Source organism: Mobula hypostoma, chromosome X1 (assembly GCF_963921235.1).
Source record: "Mobula hypostoma chromosome X1, sMobHyp1.1, whole genome shotgun sequence".
Classification (NCBI taxonomy): Eukaryota; Metazoa; Chordata; class Chondrichthyes; order Myliobatiformes; family Myliobatidae; genus Mobula; species Mobula hypostoma.
The window spans coordinates 7002241-7026496 of NC_086128.1; the positions used below are offsets into that span (position 1 = coordinate 7002241).

Genomic DNA, 24256 nt, shown 5'->3' on the forward strand with positions numbered 1-24256 from the left:
TACTCCACAGAGCATTGATTCGATCGAGCTCTTGTGCACCTTCAGTATGTGCACCCATGCCATCTGTGCATTGGTATGTCATGTCCCTGGCATGATCCCCTACTGTCCTGTCCTGGCCCGGCCCTCCCTTCAGCAATAAAACAGTGACTTCCTTGGCACAGGGCAGAGTGTGGAGTGAGCCACCGAGATGATGTACAGGAGCTGCCAGTGAATGCTTGTGCTGAGTGGGGAAGGGTGACCCCTGAGTGTTGTGATGTACCCTGGAGAACACGGTGACTGCAGGATTTTACTGGCAGTTGCTGGCATTTGGGCTTCTTTTACCCAGAGCCATCTTGGGGGTGGGCCAGCGGTCCTGATGAACAAGGAGAGGGAGACTCAGCAGCTTCTGTCAGAACCAATTGGAGATGTGGGTGGACATAGAACTTGAGATTTCAGTCACACCCCTAGTGCCCACTGCCAACTGGCCTGACCCCCACAGCTCCTCCTCACTCGCCCACTAAACCACAGTCCCCACAGACAGCCGCTCCACACTGAGAATCGTGGAGAATTATGGCTGGATTCTTGTCAGCTTCCCAGCGCTGTAGCCCTGTCAGTAACACATATCTCTGTGTATCTGATATTATACTGAGCCCTTAAAGTATTGGTTCCATTAACATGCTTCTTTCTAGAAAGCTACTCCTGAACACTAAGCAAGGTTCCAATGTAGCACTGAAGCTGGAAATTTAAACATAAACCATGTCAGAGGTACTCAACAGCGCAAGCGGTAGCTGCGTTGAAACAGAGTTTTGCTTCATGTGTGTTGGCAGCTGGTGTTTTTGATCTGAGGTTCTTCAGAATTCAAGAATGAGATATAGAAGTTGTTGCTCATGATTGTTTATTAAGTGCTAAGAGAATAAAGGGATTGGGAAAAGAGAATAGCGAGTACAGAGCCTAGTAGTGAGAGAAGGCGACAGTGGAAAAGGAGCAATGGAAAGAGGGGTGCACAAGAGATTGAGCATTGAATCTCAGTGGTCAGGAGAGCAATGGTCTTACCATTGAGATTCATGGGTGGTTGTCTCAGTTTTGTCTGAGAATCATTGAGAGGAAAATGGAGCAGGAGAATTCCTTTCAGCCCTTTGGGCTTGCGCCACCATTTCGTACAATTATGATATGATTATGAAGTCACGTAGTCCTCTTTTATTGTCATTTAGTAATGCATGCATTAAGAAACGATACATTATTTCCTCCAGTGTGATATCACAAAACGGACAAACCAAGACTGAAAAACCTGACAAAACCACATAATTAAAACATATAGTTACAAACAGTGTAACAATACCATAACTTGATGAAGAAAGTCCGTGAGCACAGTAAAGTTCAAAGTTTCTCAAATGTCCCACATCTCACGCAGACGGGAGAAGGAAGAAAAACTCTCCCTGCCATGCTGACCACAATCCGACTCTGAGTCATCTGAAAACTTCGAGCTCTGATCAGCTCTCCGACACCGAGTACTGAGCGCCATCTCTGTGAACGATTTGACCACCTCCTCGGTCGCCAAAAGCAGGCAAGGCAGGGGGTTTTGAGGTCTTCTCTCCGAAAGATTCCCGACCACACAGTAATGACAGCAGCGGACGGCAGACATGCTGCCATCTTCTCCTCCCTGAGCTTCTTGTAGCTCAGTACCATAATTCCTGCACTTTTATCTTTTTGATGGCTTTGTGTCAAAAATCTACTTATCACCTTCCTAAACCTATTCAGTAAGGTTAGCCCCCATAGACCTTTTTAGTGGCAAATTGCACAGGTTCACCATCTTCCTAGTTGAACTTTTTTCTCCTTATCGCAGACCTAATTGTCTATTCAACACTGCTATCACTGCCCGTAGACCAGGGGTCCCCAACCTTTTTTGCACCTTGGATCAGTTTAGTATTGACAATATTCTTGCGGACCAGCCGACAGGTGGGGGTGGGGGGTGTTAATCACGACCGGAATATAGGTGATAAGTCAACTAAAAGTCACTTATAAGTGGTTAATACAATCAATTTCATTTCTAAAGGGGTTTATCTAATGAATTTAATATTAAACACACAGCGCATATTTTCCTCGCATGAATATAGTGATAAGTCAATTATAACAGTGGTCCTAAACCTGTGGGCTGCGGACCGATACATTGCCACAAAGGGTGCAGCGGTGGCTGGAACGCACCCAGCACACCTTTAAGAAAAAAGCCGAAATAAATGAGCTAATTAATTAGGTGCCGCCCGGCACATAAATGTCGGCCCAGATCAGAGGCGACGCAATCGGCAATCGCCTCTGATCTGGGCCGACATTTATGTGCCGGGCGGCACCTAATTAAATAGCTTTTCTTTTCGGCATTTTTCTTAAAGATGTGCTGGGTGCGTTCTGGCTACAGCTGTACTGCTGCATTCTTCGCGGCCCGGAGGTTGGGGACCTTATAAGTCACTTATAAGTCAATAGCATCATAACATTTTAAGTAACATTTGGACATTAAACACACAGCACATATTTTCCTCGTATGAACATATAAAATCATTGCAACACAGCAATATCGCTGAATCAGTGGGAGCCCTGGGCTTGTTTCCCAGCAACAAGATGGTCCCATCGAGGGGTGATGGGAGACAGCGATACTCGAAGGGAGTTCCTTATGTCCAGTCTATTCCACAATTTAGTTTTCATTGCATTAATTGCAGAAAACCCCACTTCGCAGTGATATGATGTTGGAAATGGAAGCAACGTTTTCAGTGTTTTTTGTGGCTATCTCAGGATATTCAGCCTTGGCTTTCATCCTGAATGCCGGCAGAGATGTTATGTCAAACATACTTTTCAGCCCACCGTCATTTGCAAGCTCGAGGAGTTGATCTCCTTCCCGCGCTGACATGGATGATTCACCAGGGACATTCACAAATGGGTCACTGACCCATTACTTTGCATGTCTTGGGTCACTGATGACCTCGCGTGCGTTGAAGTTCAACAGTAGGAGTGACAGGGAATGAGGAAAGATGCAGCTGACTCATATCGTTTCATATCGCCAAATCATATCATACTCTCGCGGCCCAGTAGCACATGCTTTGCGGCCTGGTGGTTGGGGACTACAGCTGTAGACCACCCTCCGCCCCAGCTGGGGAAGCTTCCTGCTTGCATCCCCTTTATCAAACCCTTCAGAATTGTGATTCTCTCTGGTTCTTCTAAGCTCTAATGAATTCCAGCTAGCTGACCCAGTCTCTCATATGCCAATGCTGGTATCCCAGCAATTAGTCTGGAAACAATTGCTGTGCTCGCTCGTTGGCAAGTATAGCCTGGCTTTGGTAAGGACATCAACATTGTACACAGTGCTCAAGGTATCCCCTCACGAAGATTCTGCATACAGTACCTTGAAAAAATATTCAGCCCCTCATTTTCTACATTTAAACTGTATCGAAGAATGATTTTTTGAGCTAATCTACAAAATATTATTTATCATGTCAAATCAAGAGAAAAATTCCAAAACCTGTCAGCAACTTATTAAAAACCAAAATTGTGAGTCTGAAAAAGTATTCATCCCCTTTGTAATCCCCATGCTAACTTTCTTCAGGTGCAATACTGTATATTACCTTACCAACTTAAATAATTTGTTGATGTAGAAAATTGGAGAATCACTTGAATTCACAAATGAATTCACAAGAATAAATACCCCCTCTTTCTGCAAGGTCCAAAAGTATGGTAGATTTTCAACAGACCAAACCAAAGTGAAGGCAAAAGAGCATTCAAGATAAGTTAGAGAAATGATAATAGAGGAGCACAAATCAACACACAAACCTCCAAGCCAACAACCAGAAGTTGTTTAAAAGCAGCTGAAGGCATCACTTTGTCTCTCACTTCTCCTTATGGGGATGCTTTTGCCTCTACATGCCATCTGACCTAAAGTCGGGACTTGTGGGAATGAGGGGTGAGCTATAAGGGATCAGCCCTTTGACACTGTGGTATCAAAGAGCCAACCCACCTTGGACATTTCCTCTTCTCCCCTCTCCCATTAGGCAGAAGATACAAAACCCTGAAAGTACGTACCACAGGCTCAAGGCCAGCTTCTAAGCAACGTGTTATAAGGTTATTGAATGGTTTCCAAGTATGATGACGTGGACTTTTGATCTTACAATCTACCTGATTATGATCTTGCACCTTATTATTTACCTGCATTGCACTTTCTCTGTAGCTTTTACACTTTATTCTGCATTGTTATTGTTTTACCTTTTTCTAACTCATGCACTGTGTAATGATCTGATCTGTATTCAAGATGAGCTTTTCACTGTATCTTGGTATATGTACAATAATAAACCAATTCCAGTTCCAGATACAGAGTTTCATTAACGGGCAATGCAAAATTCAAAACCTTTGGCCTTTTCTTTCTCTCTGTTTATGATTGCTCTAACAACATCCAAGCCCATTGCTTTTTTCCATTCAAGTGCCCAATTTTACAAATGAAAGCTGCTGAAGGACCCAAAGTCTTAATAAATTACATTATTCAAAGTCTAAATATAATATTTTTTGATTCAAGCAAGCTGGAAATGACAATAGTACCTGTCTTATAGAGAAATGAAGAAACCTCCTGTGTTGTAATTCTCTGCTGCAGAGAGATTAACACATCGAAGAGTTAACAATCCAAGTGGAGTTAGTTTTGGCAAGGTCTGTGAAATTCTTAATGAATGTGTTTCACATATGTGAGTTTGTCGTGCCATTCCATTTTTCCTTATGACACAAGAAGCCATTTCAGTTCTTTGAGGCTCACAGAGCAAACCCATATCCCACTAATTTTCCCTGTACACAATTCTTTCAACATTCCTCTCAATTCTCTCCCGTGGACTCACTTTCAACTCGTGTTCTCAGAAGTATTGATTAATTATTTGATTTTCTTGTATTTGCACAATTTGTCTTTCGCACATTAGTTGTCGGTCTCTATGTGTAGTTTTTCATTGATTCTATTCTATATGTTTTAATGAGAATGCCTGCAAGAAAATGAATCTTGGGGTAGTATAAGATGACATATATGTACTTTAATAATAAGCTTACTCTGAACTTTTTAAATTCTTGCCAGATTCCACCACTCACCAGCACATTGAGGCAATTTTCAGTGATCAATCAACCTACAAGCCTTCTGCTCAACTATGTCAATAAATTTTGCATAAGTCTTTAGTACAACTTCCCAAAACACTCAAAGGTGTATAACTGACAAGAATCTGACCTGGAGCCACATAAAAATTGGATAATCAAAGGATCAAGTAATTGGACAGAGGTTGGAATCATGAGAGTTGAGGGCCTCGTGGCATCAACACTTACCACCCAGCCTTCTCTTCAAAATCTCTGAGGCAATGTATGGCATGAGTCAGAATGCATACAGGAAATGTAAGTGGCTCTGGGGAAGAGTGCATGTGAAGAACCCCTGGTGAAGTGCACAGAGAGGTGTAGGGCTTTAGAAACAGCAAGCACAAGCTATGTACTTACAAATCACTATCCGTTTGTAACCTAACCTGGCCATAGAGCACTGCCTGCTTCCCCAGTCTCATATTGCAGACCTCCATATTGGTGAACATTCACCTTGTTAACAGGACCTGATAACGGAGGTCCTCTGCAGCCAAGGAAAATGAGTGATAAAGTTCCTCTGTGCCTTTGCCCTTCTATCTCTGATACCTCCTCCAGTCCCACAACCACCTATGTGCTTTTTTTTTCATTTCTGGCCTCCTCTTCCTCTCCTGACCATGTTTGTACCCTCACTGGCTGCTTGCCTACAGTTGCCTAGAAATTCCCTCTTTAAACCTCTCTACGCTTCTCTCCATTTTCAAACCAACCCTTAAAACCCATTACCTTTGGTGATGCATATCCCCTAATGTGGCTGGTTGTCAGATTCATTTTGTCAACTCTTGTGTTAGGAAATGAAACCACACTGGAAGTGTCATATCAACACAGCTTCTTGTTGTAAACTTGTCAAAAGTCATTCCGACTTGGAATAGAGGAATAACGTAATGGAGCTATCTTGATTGGCTCACAAATGCATCCACATTATTCCACTTGTATTATAACAATGACTGCACTGTGAGCTAGGATGGCTGGAGATCATAAGAGTGAAAATCCAGTCCTTTTATTCTGGTTATTTCTTCAATAGCTTGTGAAATGTATGTTCTGGTTTAATGCTCCCCAATTCTCCTTCACTGAGAATTAAATGGGCTTTCCTTTCTCATTGTTGAACCCAACCCCCATATTCGAAGGGATACAATTGTCTGTTTTAAGTTGCTCTTCTAACATTTGAGAGGATTTTCAATCCCCAAGTGTAAAATGGCATATTTGTAAGTGAAATTATTTCACTTGACAGTATCCTTTATGAAACCAATACTTATCTGTATTGGGTTGAAGTACATTAATCAAATGTTCAGGCTCCCTCTAGGACAACGTCCTTACAGGCTGTGTTTCCTCACTGAATTTCCTTTGTATCTTTCTATGCTCACCTGGACCAGTGATGACCGATTGAACTCATTTGAGTTCAAACTGCAAGAAACCCTACGAGCTTGTGGTATTACAGGAAAGATTCTAGCATGGATGAAACAGTGGCTGATTGGCAGGAGGCAAAGAGTGGGAATGAAGGGAGCCTTTTCTGGTTGGCTGCCGGTGACCACTGGTGTTTCACGGGTCTGTGTTGGGACCGATTCTTTTTATGTTATATGTCAGTGATTTGGAGGATGGAATTTAAACGCAAACAACAGGAATTCTGCAGATGCTGGAAATTCAAGCAACACACATCAAAGTTGCTGGTGAACGCAGCAGGCCAAGCAGCATCTATAGGAAGAGGTGCAGTCGACGTTTCAGGCCAAGACCCTTCGTCAGGACATGGAGGATGGAATTGATGGCTTTGTTGAAAAGTTTGCAGATGATATGAAGGTACGTGGGGGAGCAGTTAGTTTTGAGGAAGTAGAGAGGCTACAGAAGGACTTAGATTTGGAGAATGGGCAAAGAAATGGCAGATGGAATATAGTGTCGGGAAGCATGTGGTCATGCACTTTGGTAGAAGAAATGAAAAGGTTGAATATTTTCTAAATGCAGAGAAAATACAAAAAACTGAGGTGGAATGGGACTTGGGAGTCCTTCAGGATTCCCTCTAAGGTTAATTTTCAGGTTGAGTCTGTGGTGAGGAAGGCAAATTTGATGTTAGCATTCATTTCAAGAGGACTAGAGTACATGTAAGAGCAAGGATGTAATGTTGAGACTTTATAGGACACTGGTGAAGCCTCACTTGGAGTATTGTGAACAGTTTTAGGCCCCTCATCCTAGAAAGGATGTGCTGAAACTAGAGATGGTTCAAAGGAAATTCACGAAAATGATTCCAGGATTGAATGGCTTGTCATATGGAGAGCGTTTCACGGCTCTGGGCCTGTATTCACTGGAATTCAGAAGAATGAGATGTGACATCATTAAAACTTATCAAATAGTGAAAGGCTTTGATAGAGTAGAAGAGAAGAGGATGCTTCCCATCATGGGAGAGTCTAAGACTAGAGGACATAGCCTCTGAATAGAGGGGTGTCCTTTTAGAACAGAGATGAGGAGGAATTTCTTTGGTTAGAGAGTGGTGAATCTGTGGATATCTTTGCCAAATATTTAGGTATATTTAAGGCAGAGGGTGATAGATTCTTGACTGGTCAGGACATCAAGGGATACAGGAAGAAGGCAAGAGATTGGGACTAGGAGTGAAATGGATCAGCCATGATGAAATGAACAGACTTGATGGGCCAAATGGCCCAATTCTGCTCCTATATCTTCTGGTCTTACGAATGTTACTATATTAAAAGGAAGTGTAACATGCTGTAGGGGTTCACTGCTGTATAACATGCCATGGGGTTTCACTGATAATGTAATGGTTTCTCTGTAGCAGTAATGTTTGGGTTATGACTAGAGGTAACAGGGTTAGGCATGCTGTTGTTCTTTCTTGTGCGCTGGAAGAGAGTTTTTTTGTGGTCTTTTGCTGGGGAGAGATGAGGAGAGAGGACGCGAGTGGAGAGAGTTGGTAGACCGCCGGACGGGGTGGACTTGGAGCGAGGGTCCGAAGGGCAGCGACGATCGGAGGTTGATGGTGGATGAATGGCCGTATTTGTGAGCTCCAACATTGCGCAACAGACTGTTTAATAAGATTGGGCCTTATTTTTCTTTCTTCGTTACTTGGGCGTTGTAGTGTGTACGGGGTAACCGGAGGTTTTAAAAAACCTGTCTTCCCTTTCATCAGTGAAGAGACTATAGCTGTAGGAAATGTTTCCAGGGTGACCCCTCTGTGGGAGTGGGGAAGATGTTGGTGGGGCCACCTGGGGGTCTGTGTGTCCGTATGTGTAGCTATTGTGGTGGCTGTGAGGCTGGTATTGTGGCGGTGAAAAGTACTGGAGCTGGGGGGGGAGCCATCATATTCCTCATCATTGCAAATCCCTCTGCAACAGAGTTAGTCAGTTTTTTAATGTTTGTCTCCATACACTCCAGTATTTGTTTTTTTTAGTTTTAAGTCCTCCTGCGTGAGAGCCAACAGCTGTCTGTCGTTTGACAATTTCCTTTTTAAGTTTTTCTCGTCTGTAACTGCACAAACGTGTACCAAGTATACCATTTCCTCTTCGCTTGTTTTCTGTAGATGTGTCCTGCGCATGCCCAGTAGGAGGAGATTCGCATAAATACCCGTTTTAATGTGGATGGAGGTATTTTCAAAAATGCCTGGTGTGGACGCCTATCGTTTTTACGCGAAACCGGCGTTTTCAAAATCATCCGGTCTAGTGTGGACGTAGTCTAAATGTGCCAGTTTAGCAGAACAATTAGTTACAGTGACATTCATTGAAAGCCCTTGTAATAGTGTTACCTGCTTTAGGAGATGAGAGAATATTGTAATGCAAAACAAGCTTGAGTCACCCTACACAATTTGAGCCTTTACCAACCTTCACTGTGCCCCTTCCTACTGACTGGTGCCTGCCTTCTGAGGCAGAGGGGACAAACTCACCACTCCAAGTGTGTTACTGAGACTTCTTTCATGTGAGATCACATATTTTGCTGTGATGATGAGAGCAATGGGGTTAGGCAGAAGTTTTGGAGGCAGAATGGTTTTAAGTAAAAGAAAACTTGTGGGTTGGAAAAGGTTTCTGTTTCTAGGTGAATTCCACTGATAGCTGAGTGCTGATTCGTTCAGCCAAATATGGAAGTATATGGAAAAAAAATCTAAAAGTAGGCAGGAAAAGTTTGCAGAATCTTTCCAGGTAATAATGGAGTTGAGGAACTAGTAATCACTGACACATAAATGATCTCCTATTTGGGACTGGTTTGTGTTCCTGGAGAGATTGCATTGAGACAGACAAGTTCGGAGGTAAATAGCGGCGTGGTACACTGTGCAGTATAGGCGACCCAGGTTCCCACCACCGCCTGTAAGGAATTTGTACACTCTCCTATTGACCGTGTGGGTTTCCTCTGGGTGCTCTGGTTTCCTCCCCCAGTCTGAAGATGTACTGGTTGGTAGGTTAATTGGTTATGAAACCAGGCTTGCTCAGGTACATCTCTGGATAGGTTCTGTTGTTCCTTTACAGATGGGCTGCTCTAATGCCACATGAGCAGTGACAGAGCTTTTCACAAAATGAGGATGTTTCTGCTCTTTAAAGAGTCGGCCCACGATCTCCTCTTGTGCCAAGGTGAGGCCACCCTCAGGATGGAGGAGCAACACCTTATATTCCACCTGGGTAGCTGGGTAGCCTTCAACCTGATGGCACAAATATTGATTTTCCTTTCGATTATATATTTAAAAAAAATCCCCCCCCCCCCTCACTACTTCTATTCCCCACTCTGGCCTCTTACCTCTTTTCACCTGCCTACCAGCTCCCCCTGGGTCCCCTCCTCCTTCCCTTTCTCTTATGGTCCACTCTCCTCTCCTATCAGATTCTTTCCTGCCCAGCCCTTTACCTTTTCCATTCTTGTGGCTTCACTTATCACCTTCAAGCTACCCTCCTTCCCTTACCCCACCTTTTTTTTTCTGGTGTCTTCCCCCTTTCTTTCCAGTCCTGATGAAGGATCTTGGCCCAAAATGTCAACTGTTTAATCCCCTCTATAGATGCTGCCCGACCTGCCAAGTTCCTCCAGCATTTTCTCTGTGTTGCTGTAAATAAAGATGCTATTTGGTTTTATCAGGGGACAGGGTGCATTTTAAGTTAGAGGTTTCCCAAAATCTTCCCCTAACAGAGCCTCTTCAAACTTATTAGATTAAAAGCCTCGGTGAGCAGGAATAAGGTACCTCACTCACACCGATGGTAGTGACGTTGTGAAGTTGGCAGTGAAGGGAAGTGAAGACAAAGGCAGAAAAGGAGACGGTCAAGTCTGACTCAAGCTGGATGTTTTAATTGTTGAAAAGACTCGGCTCTAACATTAGTGGATACTCTGTGAAGGATTGTACAGAGGCAGCAGAATAAGAACAGGCAAAGAAACAGAACCAATACCACAACACCCCAAGGCTTTAAATGACACCACCCCCCAAAACACTAAATAAATTCAAGGTGGATAGCAGCATGAAATGAAGTGTACTTTATCAGCACCATATACAGCTCACTTTATTGCAGAGCAAACAGTTGCAAAATGACACTCTCCCTCTGTATTTAATTCTTATCATTCATGGTGAGTGAGTTTGGTTATCATTCAGCTGTCAATTTGATAGGCTGGAGATAGTGAAAAGTACATTTAATAAAAATATCCATTACAGAGGAAGTATCTGTAAAGTAGCAACCAAAATCATTTTTCCAATCAAGTTGATAACACCTGATTGGCCAGGTAGGAAAACTGCAGGAAGAAATATCACAGATCCTCCCTGTCCAGCTGGTACACGTGAATTAACCTGGGGCACCACAGCAGCATAATGGTTAGCGTGACGCTATTACAGCTTGGGGCATTGGAGTTCAGAGTTCAGTCCTGGCATCCTCTGTAAGGAACCTGTACATCCTCCCTGTGACCATGTGGGTTTTCTCTGGGTGCTCCAGTTTCCTCCCACGGTCCAAAGATGTACCGGTTGGTAGGTAAATTGGTCATTGTAAATTGTCCTGTGATTAAGATAGGGTTAATCGGGTTTGTCAGGGGGTTGCTGGGCGGTGCTGCTCGAAGAGCCAGAAGGGTCTATTCCGTGCTATATCTCTAAATAAAAAAACTAAATGACTAATTAACAGAGTATTGTCTTTCTGTCATACCTACCCACAGGCATTTTTAGTGAGAGTTTAATTGGTTGTGGATGGCGTCAAGATTCTGGTTAAGCACTGAGGTAGTGGGTTTTTTAACTACTGAAAAACAAAGTGAGTCACTTTCCCTCTTGTCTGTTAAAGTCCATGCACATTTAGCGTCTTATTTGAAAATGAGTGCAGTTAGCCCTCTGAGAGCTCCTGCTGCCATTAAGGGACCCAATAAACTTGAGCTTTAGCCGAAGAGTGGAGTAGCTGTTACATTGTCAAAGTGGATTTATTATCAAAGTATGTATACAGAATACAACTCTGAGATTCGTCTTCCCCACAGACAGCCACGAAAAAAAGAAACCCCATAGAACCTGTTCAAAGAAGATATCAAACACCCAATGTGCAGAAAAAAACAAATCGTGCAAATGGCAAAAAGCGAGTAAACAACACATGGGATATCAAACATCAAAGCAGTAGTGTTCAGTTCAGTTCAGCGCTGCGCCGCTAGCTAGTGGAGGCTGCAGGGTCATTCTTCGCCAAAGTGTCCCCATCCGCATCGATCGCCCCAATTAAGCTGCTCAAAAACAACAAAAAAAAGTAACCAGAATGTAGAAACAGGTGCACCAAGAGCATCAATATCAGAGACTCTCCAGTTTGTGTGCCTTGCCATAGTTGATGGGAGGTGTGAAATGACCTCCTGCATTGAGATGATTGTGCTGCAGATTTCCTTGTGTCTTTCCCATGCCTCTTCAGTAATAGGGTTCTGTCAGAAATATGGAGATTTGATCCATATCAGGGTTTGGGAAGTCTGATGTTTGTACATAGCTGTCAGGCTCGTGATGTAGATTAGGAAAATGACTTCTGGGTGGACATGGAATCTACTTCAGTGAGCTGAAGTCTTGGGGTTTGCCTTTTGATTCATGCAAACACTGTTTATCTGCTGTGGTGATCCCTTCCATCAGAAGATTGCCAGTCAGCTAGTAGCACGCAACCATTTAGTTTGCTCAATTACAAGTTACTTTTTCAATATTCTTTTAACTCATAGGCACATGAAGCCTTCTCACAGACACTGTCAAGTGAAGGAGGTTCCTGATTTCCAACAAGGGCACTGCTAGAGATCCTTCTTCTGAACCACCCATTGCATAATGCAGCAGAGTGGAATAGTGTTTGTTTTGAAGAAGTCTACTCTATTCATATCAGGCAGGTTTCATTTGTAAGATGTGCAAGGAATCTGCATAGTGTCTGAGTTACAAGAGCTACCTCAACTGCTAGAACCATCAGCTGTTGAGCATCAGCCATTTAGTTCTGGTGTCATTTCTTCATTATGGATCCTTAATGAATATGCTCAAGACTGAGGTTGACAGGTTTTTCTAGATAAGGAGCTGGGGCAAGAAAATTGATATGGAAATTCAGACTATGGCCTTAGAGATTCATGGATGTATGCAGCCCACTTCTCGCCCTCTTGTTTTCAAGCCTTCCCTAACATGTACTTTCCCTCCTCACCAGAACTGGAGATTACATGGCTCTTCATGCTATTTTGTGGGCGAGGAATCGGTGACCTTTGACGAAGCCTTGAAGAAATGCACAGATCAAAGGTCAACTCTGGTGACCATCCTCAACAGGTAGTTGAAGATTCACACAACGGTCAGTGTCAACCTAGGGAGGGGGTGCCTGGGCATCATTGAGAAAATGTCTTGAGGAGTATTGACACTAGCATAGAAACCTCCCATTCACTCTGTCCTCTCTTCTGCAGCCCACAGTGATACTGAGCAGGGTTGTGTTGAATCCACCCTGTACTGGCTGCTCACCTACACTTGCCTGGGTTCCGATGTGGAGGAATGATCTTGGTGCACCCTCTTTCTGGTGAGGTGAAGCAGCATAGTGCAAAGTCTCTGTCCATTAACACCCTGCCAACAGGGGGAGTTGGTAGGGGTATGTTGGGGACAGTTGAAGGAGCTTTGCCTTCTAACAAAGCTTAGAAGGTTTTTTTTTGGAGAAATTAAAAATCATGAAAACTCGTGTAATCTTTTTTAATGATAAGATAAAAATTAATTAAAAATACATTGAAATACTTACAAATAAATAAACCCTAAACTAATTTTTTAAAAAGCACATCTTCTATTTCCACTTCCAGCCAAGAATCCCTCTGAAAGGAGTCTTGAACCAGTGTGATTGGCTTGGAATTAGGGTGCCTGATTTTCCAGGGGAATGTGAGAAATCCCAGCAAGACTGGGTTTTGTGGTTTCACTAAATCCACGGCATTGGAGTTTGGGAACGACCTGGGTGGTAGTTTCCTTTGGAATTACCAGTGCAATTAATGCCTTATACTGAAAGGTCTTCTTTCCTGGTGCCCAAAAATAGGGATCTGTTTTGTTCTGAATGCTTTCTCTCTTGCTGGAAATTGTCAGGGCCTTTGTACTGCTCTGCCTCAAGTTTATCCACCACCCAGGCTCATTGTGGAAAATCTCTCGGTGAAGCATAGATCCTCCACATATGGCACAGGCAAGCAACTACACAGACCAGACTCAACACTATAAGTATTAAAGTATCTTCCACTTGACCTTATAAACAGAGGAAATGAATGAATGTGCCCCTTGAAACATTAATTGAGTCTCCATTGTCAGAATCAAAACACTCCATCAGTAGCGGGTTAACTTGCACACATCACATCTTTAGTCTATTAACTATCAGAGGATGCGTCTCAGGAGTGTCACCAAATAAACTGACTGTACTTTATTGTCGCCAAACAATTGATACTAGAACATACAATCATCACAGCGATACTTGATTCTGCACTTCCTGCTCCCTGGATTACAAATTGATAGTAAATATTAAAAATTTAAATTATAAATCATAAATAGAAAATATAAAAATGGAAAGTAAGGTAGTGCAAAAAAAAAACCGAGAGGCAGGTCTGGATATTTGGAGGGTACGGCCCAGATCCGGGTCAGGATCCGTTCAGCAGTCTTACCACAGTTGGAAAGAAGCTGTTCCCCAATCTGGCTGTACGATGCAGAAGGGGAAGCAGTAGGGTAGAAGGCTTTAGAGTAAAGATTTCAAGAAATCAAGGCTCGAACAGTTAGGTCATGTCTGTAGTTGACGACACATTGAAATTCAGCAATGACTTGGAGGCCATAATCAGAGCAATGCCAAGATCTTGGTTGTAGGAGGCTCAAGAGAATGGAAGGAGCAAGGCTATGGTTGGTCTTGGAAAAAAATGAAGCTATGTCAGACAAAGAAATATAAGTCATGAGATGGGTGATCTTTTGGGAAGTTTAGGTAACAGAGTAGGGGAATGGATGCTTCAAACCTGAGACTCCCACCTCTGTTGGCTTTAATATTTTCCAATCTCCTATACCTACCCTCACCCTCCCACTGTCCTTACTGGTTGAGAGTTAGTATTTGCAGACTGTGGGGGTCCTGTAGTAGGATGCTGCGGCTGATGGAGGCTGAGACTTTTGGTTAGGACAGTTTAGGCATCCAGAGAATAACAAAATTAATGAGAGCCCCTTCCTGTTCTTCCAAAGCTGTCTACTTCCCAGTTTTAAATATTGGTTTTTAATTGTCCTGATTTTCTTTGTTTCTCCTGTTAGATTTGAACAGTCATTTATCATCAGCCTCATTCTTGGTCGCTCTGGTAACTTCTGGACGAGTCTACAGGATGCCAACCACCCAGGGGCCTTTCAGTGGATGGGAGGCGATACTGTCTCCTTTACCAACTGGAATCGAAACCAGCCAGGTAACAGCACAGCACTGTTGTATCAGCATTTCAGCCTGAATGCTTTAAAGTGCAGTGACCAAAACAGTTCTGAATTGTCTTACCAATTATCAGTGACCAAAATCATTCCATTTTCAATACAAATATATGCAAGTGACACTCATTAAAAACTGTTCACTCTAAGCACAGTCTCACAGTCACACGACACGCATGGGCTGACACTAGTTAGAAATTGTTCGGCAACAGTCTCCTGTCCCAATTACGCAACGCAGTGTCCCAATTAAACAAAAGGAATCCTGGCTATTTTCTCGATTAGTTTTTGTTCTTTAAGGGTGTGTACTCTTTGGTCAGGTATAGGGCATGAAACATAGAAAACCTACAGCACAATACAGGCCCTTCAGCCCACAAAGCTGTGCTGAATATGTCCTTACTTTAGAAATTACCTAGGGTTACCCAGTTACCCATAGCCCTCTATTATTCTAAGCTCCATGTACCTATCCAGGAGTCTTTTAAAAGACCCTATCGTATCCCCCTCCACCACCATTGCCGGCAGCCCATTTCACGCACCCACCACTCTCTGTGTTTATATAAAAAAAAACTAACTTACCCCGACATCTCTGTACGTACTTCCAAGCACTTTAAAACTGTGCCCTCTCATGTTAGCTGTTTCAGCCCTGGAAAAAAGTCTCTGACTATCCACACGATCAATGCCTCTCATCATCTTATACACCTCTATCAGGTCACCTCTTATCCTCTGTCGCTCCAAGGAGAAAAGGCAGAGTTCACTCAACCTATTCTCATAAGGCATGCTCCCCAATCCAGGCAACATCCTTGTAAATTTCCTCTGCACCCTTTTTATAGTTTCCACATCCTTCCTGTAGTGAGGTGACCAGAACTGAGCACAGTACTCCAAGTGGGGTCTGACCAGGGTCCTATATAGCTGCAACACATTACCCCTCGGCTCTGAAGGTACAGCTTTCTAACTCAGAAGTGGAATGCAATGAGAGTGAGCTGTTGTTTATCATTTGGTTTAATGAGAGAACACCAACACAAACTTCTGTTCACTTAAGGAGAAAGAGGACATTAAAATTTGTGTAGAGAGACACTGAGTATTTAGAGTCTCCTGTGATATTCCATGAACAGAAAGCAGTGAATCTGAGCTAGTTGGCGTTTTGGCTGCACAGTGATATATAGCACATCTGGAAATGATATTAAGAACCAAAACAAGGAAATGAATGTGCAGTGTGAATGGATGGCTGTCTGTATAATCATTCTGGCTAATGTTTCAGTCTTAACTGCTGTGGATTTCAGACTTTGCAGCTCTTTTATATTGTGGCTTTGTTCTGCATTGTGCATTGCAGTAAAGCCTAGGCAAGTTAAAAAGTTCAGCTGTGCCATGAGTACAGCTCTGCCCTCATGCTGACGTTTCACTCGGGTTTGGCTCACGTCACTGGCTTTATGTCTGACTCTGTTCATCAAAACTGGCCAAGGTAAATTTAAAAGCTTTTGTTTCTCCCCTGACCTGAGATTTTGAATGTGATTTGTGAATCTGGCATTTCTTGCCCATCGCTTTCTTCCCACAGAAAGCGCTGGTCCTTTTCATCATGGCTAGAGAAAATTGAATGGTTTGCCAAGCTGGTTTAGAGCTCACCAAACTGGAGTCACATAAGCACATACAATAAAGAATAACCATGAGGTTGGACAGTAGTGTAGCAGCTTCTTTACTACTTTTATTGATGTCCTTTATTTCATACATTATTACAATTAAAATTCTTAAAATGCCAGGGGTTGAGGGGTGGGGTGTGTGTGGGTTCTGAATCTGAGCTGGGACTTTCAGGACTACCAGTTCAAAAGTGTAACTACAGTCACACCAATCTGGCACACCTGGGACTGTGATAGTGCTAGGCTGGACGACTTTCTGGTTTATTGTACGTTATTCTATTAATCCTCCAACTTCCTTTAGATGTCAACACAGCAGAATAATAAATTATTCCGGCTGCAGTGCTGAACTGGCTTGGTGGCTGTACACTCACTTTCAGGGACTGTGCAGTTCATGTTCTGTGTGTTATTTATTTTTTGCACAGTTTGTTCTTTTTTCACACACTGGATGTTTGATTGTCTTTGCGGGGTGTGGGGATTTTCATTAACTCTTTTGTGTTTCATTGTTTTGTGACTGCCTGCAAGAAGATGAACATAGATATTCAGATAATAAGTTTGTACTTTGAAATACTCCAATGATTCAGTAAGTTTGAAGAGAGCATAGGGAACAGAACCAGGGCATTTGGACAGCAAGAACCCAGTGTTTCCTTTCCAAGGGAGGGCAGTATGATGGAATCGCACCAGTGAGCTGAAGGAAGTGTATGTCCTGGAAAGAGGGTGTGGGAACCTCTGCCCGGGGAAGTAGAAGTGAATTTGGAAACTGGGACCCCAGTGAGTGGAAAGAGAGGGTAGGAACAATGAACAGGAGGGGGCAAGAGAATCAGCATCCAGTGGGCAATACCCTGAAATATCAGGAATTCCAAATAGGTAGACAGTGAGCTATCAGAGATTTACTGATCCATGCCACCAATAGAATAAGCAGAGTTCTGCCTTTAAAGAGAACTCCTTAGTGAACCAATGTCTTGGACATGAGCTTTAATTCTGCAGCTGCCCCACATAGTAAGTGGTTTGTTAATGTCACATGTACAGCTATGGTCAAAAACTTTGTTTTGCATGACATCCATACAGATGATTTAATCAAATCAGTTCATTAATAGAACTTTGACCAGCAACCAATCCAGACCATCAGCAGATTAACAGGAGAGGATTTCAGTCAGGTCCACTGCCTGAGTAGAAAAAGGCAGCAGCAAGCGGTTTATGGCAGCATAATAGAGCTTTGACTGCATTTGGGATTGATTAACAAGAGCAAATTAAAGGAAGGCAGGGGCAAGCACAGTGGCCATCGTCAGAGTGGACATAGTCAGAGTGGTGATCTTTTGGCTTTAGCTCTTCGAGTCTTCACTTAGAGAAAGCAAAGAAAAGAAAAGCATGAGGTTAATTACTTTTTCCTTCCTTCCTTTCTTTATATCTGCTCAGCTAGGACAGTATAGGTGCCAGGCAGGGGAGTTGAATGCTCCGCTTGTGGGATGTGGGAAGGCAGGGAGACTCCCAGTGTCCCTGACTACTGTTACTACGAGAAGTGCTTCCAGCTGCAGCTTCTAACAATCCACGTTAAGGAGTTGGAGCTGAAACTGGATGAACTCCAGATCATTCAGGAGGCTGACATATGATGTTGTAGGCGTCACTGAATTATGGCTGAAAGAAGATTACTGTATAGCAGGGAGCTTAATATCCAAGGATACACATTGTATCGAAGGGACAGACAGGAAGGTCGAGGGGGCGGAATTGCTCTGTTGATTAAAAAAAAATGAAATCAAATCATTAGAAAGAGGTGACGTAGGGTCAGAAGGTGTTGAATCATTGTGGATAGAGTTAAGGAACTGCAAGGGTAAAACGACCCTGATGGGAATTGTATACATACCCTCAAACAGTGGTAACCATGTGGTCTACAAATTACAACGGGAGATGGAAAATGCATGTCCAAAGGGCAACGTTACGATAGTCATGTGGGATTTCAATATGCAGGTAGATTGGGAAAATCAGGTCGGTGCTAGATTACAACAGGGTGAATTTCTAGAATGCCTACAAGATGGTTTTTTAGAGCAGCTCACGGTTGAGCCCACAAGGGCATCAGCTGTTCTGGATTGGATGTTGTGCAATGAACCGGAATTGATTAGAGACCATAAGGGGTAAGTGATCATAATATAATCAAATTCACCCTGAAATTTGAGAAGGAGACGCTGAAGTCAGATGTATCATTATTACAATGGAGTAAAGGGAATTACAGAGGCATGATTTGGCCAGAATTAATTGGAAAAGAACACTGGCAGGGATGATGGCAGAGCAGCAATGGCTGGAATTTCTGGAAGCAATTCGGAAGGCACAAAATATATACATCCCAAAGAGGAAGAAGTGTTCTAAAGGTAAGATGATGCAACCATGGCTAACGAGAAGTCAAAGCCAACATAAAAGGCAAAGAGAGGGCATAAAATGGAGCAAAAATTAGGGAATTTGGAGGATTGGGAAGCTTTTAAAAACAGAGGGCAACTAAAAAGTTAATAAGAAGGTAAAGATGGAATATGAAAGTAAGCTGGGCAATAATATTAAACAGGACACCAAAAGTTCCTTAAGATATATAAAGTGTATAAGAGAGGTGGGAGCAGATAACGGACCATTGGAAAATGATGCTGGAGAGGTAGTAATGGGGGATGAGAAAATGGTGGATGAACTGAACAAGTATTTTGCATCAGTCTTCACAGTGGAAGATGCTAGTAGTATGGTGGAAGTTCCACGTGTCGGATCATGAACTGTGTGAAGCTACCATTACTAGGGAGAAGATTCTTGGGAAATTGAAAGGTCTGAAGGTAGATAAGTCACTTGGTGTACACCCCAGGGTTCTGAAAGTGGTAGCTGAAGAGATCATGGAGGCATTAGTAATGATCTTTCTGGAATGGTTCCAGAAGACTGGAAAATTACAAATGTCATTCCACTCTTCAAGAAGGGAGAGAGGCAGAAAATGGAAACTATAGGCTAGGTAGTCTGACGTCAAGAGGTTGGGGAGATATTGGTATCCATTGTTAAGGATGGGGCCTCACGATACTTGGAGGCACATGATAAAATAAGTTATAGTCATCATGGTTTCCTCAAGGGAAAATCTTGCCTGACATATCTCTTGGAATTGTTTGAGGAAATAGCAAGCAGGATAGACAAAGGAGAATCGGTTGATGTTGTGTACTTGGATTTTCAGAAGGCCTTTGACAACTTGCCACACATGAGGCTGCTTAACAAGCTACGAGCCAATGGGATCACAGGAAAGATTCTAGCATGGATAAAGCAGTGGCTGACTGGCAGGAGGCAAAGAGTGGGAACAAAGGGAGCCTTTTCTGGTTGGCTGCCGGTGACCAGTGATGTTCCACAGGGGTCTGTGTTGGGACCGATTCTTTTTATGTTATACGTCAATTATTTTTGATGATGTAAATATTGCAGATGATATGAAGATAGCTGGAGGGGCGTGTAGTTTTGTGGAAGTAGAGAAGCTTCAGATGGACTGAGACAGATTAGGACTATGGGCGAAGAAGTGGCAGACGGGATACAGTATTGGGAAGTGTATGGCATGCACTTTGGTAGAAGAAAGGAAAGGGTTGACTATTTTCTAAATGGAGAAAAAATACAAAAAACTGAAGTTCGTGGGGACTTGGGAGTCCTTGTGCAGGATCCCCTAAAAGTTAATTTGCAGGTTGAGTCTGTGGTGAGAAAGGCAAATGCAATGTTAGCATTCATATCAAGAGGACTAGAGTTGATGTAGGAGCAAGGATGTAATGTTGAGACTATGTAAAGCACTGGTGAGGCCTCACTTGGAGTATTGTGAGCAGTTTTGGGCCCTTTATCTTAGAAAGGATGTGCTAAAACTAGAGAGAGTTCAAAGGAAGTTCACAAAAATGTTTCCAGGATTGAATGGCTTGTCATATGGAGAGCGTTTGATGGCTCTGGGCCTGTATTCACTGGAATTCGGAAGAATAAGGGGAGATCTAATTGAAACCTATCGAACGGTGAAAGGTCTTGAAAGAGTGGATGTGGAGAGGATGGTTCCTATGGTGGGGGGAGGTGGTCTAAGACCAGAGGACACAGTCTCAGGCTAGAGGGAAGATGAGGAAGAATTTCTTCAGTCAGAGAGTGGTGAATCTGTGGAATTCTTTGCCACAGGCAGCTGTGGAGGCAAGTGTCTATATTTAAGACAGAGGTTGATAGGTTCTTGATTGGTCATGGCATGAAGTGATATGGGATGGTGGGGCGGCAGGGGGGAAGCAGGAGATTGGGACTGAGAGGAAAATTGGATCAGCCATGATGAAATGGCAGAGCCGACTTGATGGGCCGAATGGCCTAATTCTGCTCCTATATCTTATGGTCTATGGCCTTGTGGTCTTATTAAGAACGTATAAAGGAAAAGCAATAACCAGGTGCAGAATAATTTGTTCCAGTTACAGAGAAAGTGCAGTGCTGGCAAACAATAAGATGCAAGATACAACGTGGTAGATTGTGAGATCGAGAGTCCATTCCTATTGTACTAGACGTACATTGAAGGAAACAAATGGAATGATCTAGATTCTCGAATAAAGACCAGGGCAGTGGGACTGATGGGCTGTTCCCACCAATAAGATGGCACAGATGCAATGGGCTGATTCCTACATATTGTCCAATTCCATCACTTGGCACAAGTGTTCTGCCTAACAGCTATCATTAAGCATTGGTCCAGTTTCCAGGCCCCAGCACTTCAAATAACTGAGTGATTTCTATGGTCGTGCTAGGGATGAAGACTCTTTTAGTATTGAGTACTGAGGATTGTGTACACTGTATCTGCTGATCAGTGGGCCCTAAGCATGGCTGTGGAGATAGTCATCAGAAGCTCAACAGAGCAGAAAAAGTCCTTTCAGCCCATCATGTCTGTGACTTCTCTTTTGCCATTCAGTATGCAGGGAGATGTGGTGCACTGGCTGTTTTCCTCCTCTTCCTCCTTCACTCAGAGGGCGAGGAGTTGTACACTCTTGCCCACCCCCCCCCCTCCACAGATAACCCTACTGACTTTAACATGGACCCAAGTCTGAACTCTTTAAGCTTCTGGATCAGTCTGCTGCCTGGTCAACCGGCTGATTTGCTAGTGGAGATGAGAGTTTAAACGGATGAATGGTGAAGTGTTGATTCAGTCTTCAGCTCATGGAAACTCTGCTGAACAGCAAAATGTTTTCTGGCAGAGTGATTCTATTTACAGCAAATTACAGCAAGCTCAGATAAGATTCTTATTAGGGAACATTAAAACTTTACGCTTAATGACACAGAAAAGTCCACAAATCATAAAAGGCCGTTCTTGTATCCAGCCACCAGCTGAAAGCAATTTATGATCTAATCAATGTTACATTTTGCATTAACTATTTATGCTTGTCTATTGTGATCTACAGAGTGATGGGTGTAGTTCAGTATAGAGACCATTTAAACCACAAATATGTTTAATGGTGAGTGTTGGTTGCCTTCTTGGTACATAGCAAGGATTCATTCTTACTGCCTCTTGCCAGTAATTGAGGAAGTGAATTGAGGCCACAAGCCTAGTGTTTATCCATGTGTTGGTAAAAATTCATACAACACTGTCAAGAAGTTTAAAAAAAAAAGTGGCTCCCTACCACGTGAGTACATAGAAAATCTGCTATTCTCTCAAATATTGGGATCTCTGTGTTCGTTTTTTTTTTTTTTTTTTTTTTTGGCCCTGTACTTCCAGAAATACCAGATCCAAAAAATGCCTGATCTGTTTAGACCAGGAACTTGGTACCTCATACTGTTTGTTTGTGAAAGAGGGATTGGGCATTTGGGACTAAAGTTCCAGTATAAATAAATTCATGTAGATTAAAAGCGGTGGTGTCAACACGTATACATAAATGGGCTCAGGAGGATATTGGAATCTGGAGCAACACACAAAATGCTGGAGGAACTCAGCAGGTCAAGCAGCGTCTATGAAGTGAAATGGACAGTTGATGTTTCAGGTCAGCTGTCCATTTCATCTAGTGCTCAGGGTATTGCTTGGGATGGGAAACTGGTTGTGGTGAAGAGTTTCTGATTTCAGTCTAGTTGAAGGTATTGTCCAAGGGTTGGTTCTAGAGGCACTGCTCTTTATTGAAATGTGTTACTATTTGGACTGTAGTGTGCAAGCATCTTAAAATTCCATACTTGGAATTAAGGTAAATTTTGAGCAGAATGTTAATAGGACTCAAGAGGATGTCGACAGCCAGGAAGATAAGTGGACATAGCAGGTAAAGTTAACACAGAGAAGTGTGAAGTGATAATTAGGGTGATTGGGAAAAGGCTGAAGAGGTGTCTGAAAGGGAGATCTGGGTATACTGTATGCTGAGGTTAGTTTGAGAAACCCATTAAATAGAGCCTTTGGGATCCTGGCCTTATAAGAAGATGAACAGAAAACAAATAAAAGGAGGGTGCTTTGATATTGTATAAAATACTGGTTCAACCACAACTAGAATGTCGGTAGCATTGGTCACCTTGATGAAAACACTGTAGATCTGGTGCTATTGACCAATGGGCAATCAAGAGATGTCTATTTAGAACAAAGATGAGAAAAAGTTTCTTTAGCACGAGGGTGGTGAATCTGTCAAATTTGTTGCCACAGTTTGCTGTGCAGGCCAAGTCATTGTGTATATTTAAGGTGGAGGTTGACAGGTTCTTGATTAGTCAAGGCATTAAAGGTAACGGGAGAAGGCAGGAGAATCTGGTTGAGAGGGATCAGCCATGATGGAATGGTGGAGCAGTCTTGATGGGCTGAATGGCCTAATCCTGCTCTATTTATTGTCTTATGGACGAGGGATCTCTGTCATTAGTAGTCTACAAAAGATGGAATTTTCCTCCTTGGAGGAGACTGAAAAATGATTTGGGAAGTGTTCCAAGTCAGCAAGGGTGTAGAGAACGTGAATAAAGAAAAACTGGCTCTGATGAAGGAACAGTAAAAAAACATGGAGTTATAGTGAACATGATAGCAATTGGAGGAGAATAACTTCTCATTCAGTGAGCAGTTATGATCTGGAATCTACTTACTCATGGAATGGTGGAAGCAGATTCAGTTCTTGCTTTTGAAAGAGAACGTTCAAAGGTCAAAGTAAATTTATTATCTAAGTACATGTATGTCACCACATACTACCCTGAGATTCATTTTCTTGCGGGCATATTCAATAACTCCATAGAATAATAGCACACCAACTTGGACGTTCAACCAGTGTGCAAAAGACAACAAACTCTGCAAGTACAAAAGAAAAATAATAATAATAAATAAATATCAAGAACATGAGATAAAGAGTCCTTGGAAGTGAGTCCATTGGTTGTGGGAACATATCAGTGATGGGGCAAGTGAAATTATCCTCCTTTGGTTCAAGAGCCTGATGGTTGAGGGGTAATAACTATTTCTGAACATGCTGGTGTCAGTCCTGAGGCTCCTGTACCTTCATCCTGATGGTAGCAACAAGAAGAAAGCATGACTTGGGTGGTGGGGATCTCTGCTAATAGATGCTGCTTTCCTGCAACAATGCTCTGAGTAGATGTGTTCACTGATGGGGAGGGCTTTACTTGTAATAGACTGGGCTGTATCCACTACATTTTGTAGGATTTTCCATTCAAGGGCATTGGTGTTTCCATACCAGGCTGTGATGCAGTCAATAAACATTACCCTCCACCACACATCTGTAGAAGTCTGTCAAATTTTTGGATGTCA

General features: G+C 42.8%; 1 protein-coding gene across 1 annotated transcript in view; it reads left to right on the forward strand.

Moving 5' to 3' along the window:
- The window catches only part of mrc2 (mannose receptor, C type 2), a 247310-nt gene that overhangs the window by 104390 nt on the left and 118664 nt on the right, over positions 1 to 24256 (forward strand). The window contains exons 10-11 of the mRNA XM_063037085.1: positions 12687 to 12802; positions 14774 to 14919. Of these exons, the coding sequence (XP_062893155.1) occupies positions 12687 to 12802; positions 14774 to 14919 (262 nt within the window). The remainder of the gene's footprint in view (positions 1 to 12686; positions 12803 to 14773; positions 14920 to 24256) is intronic.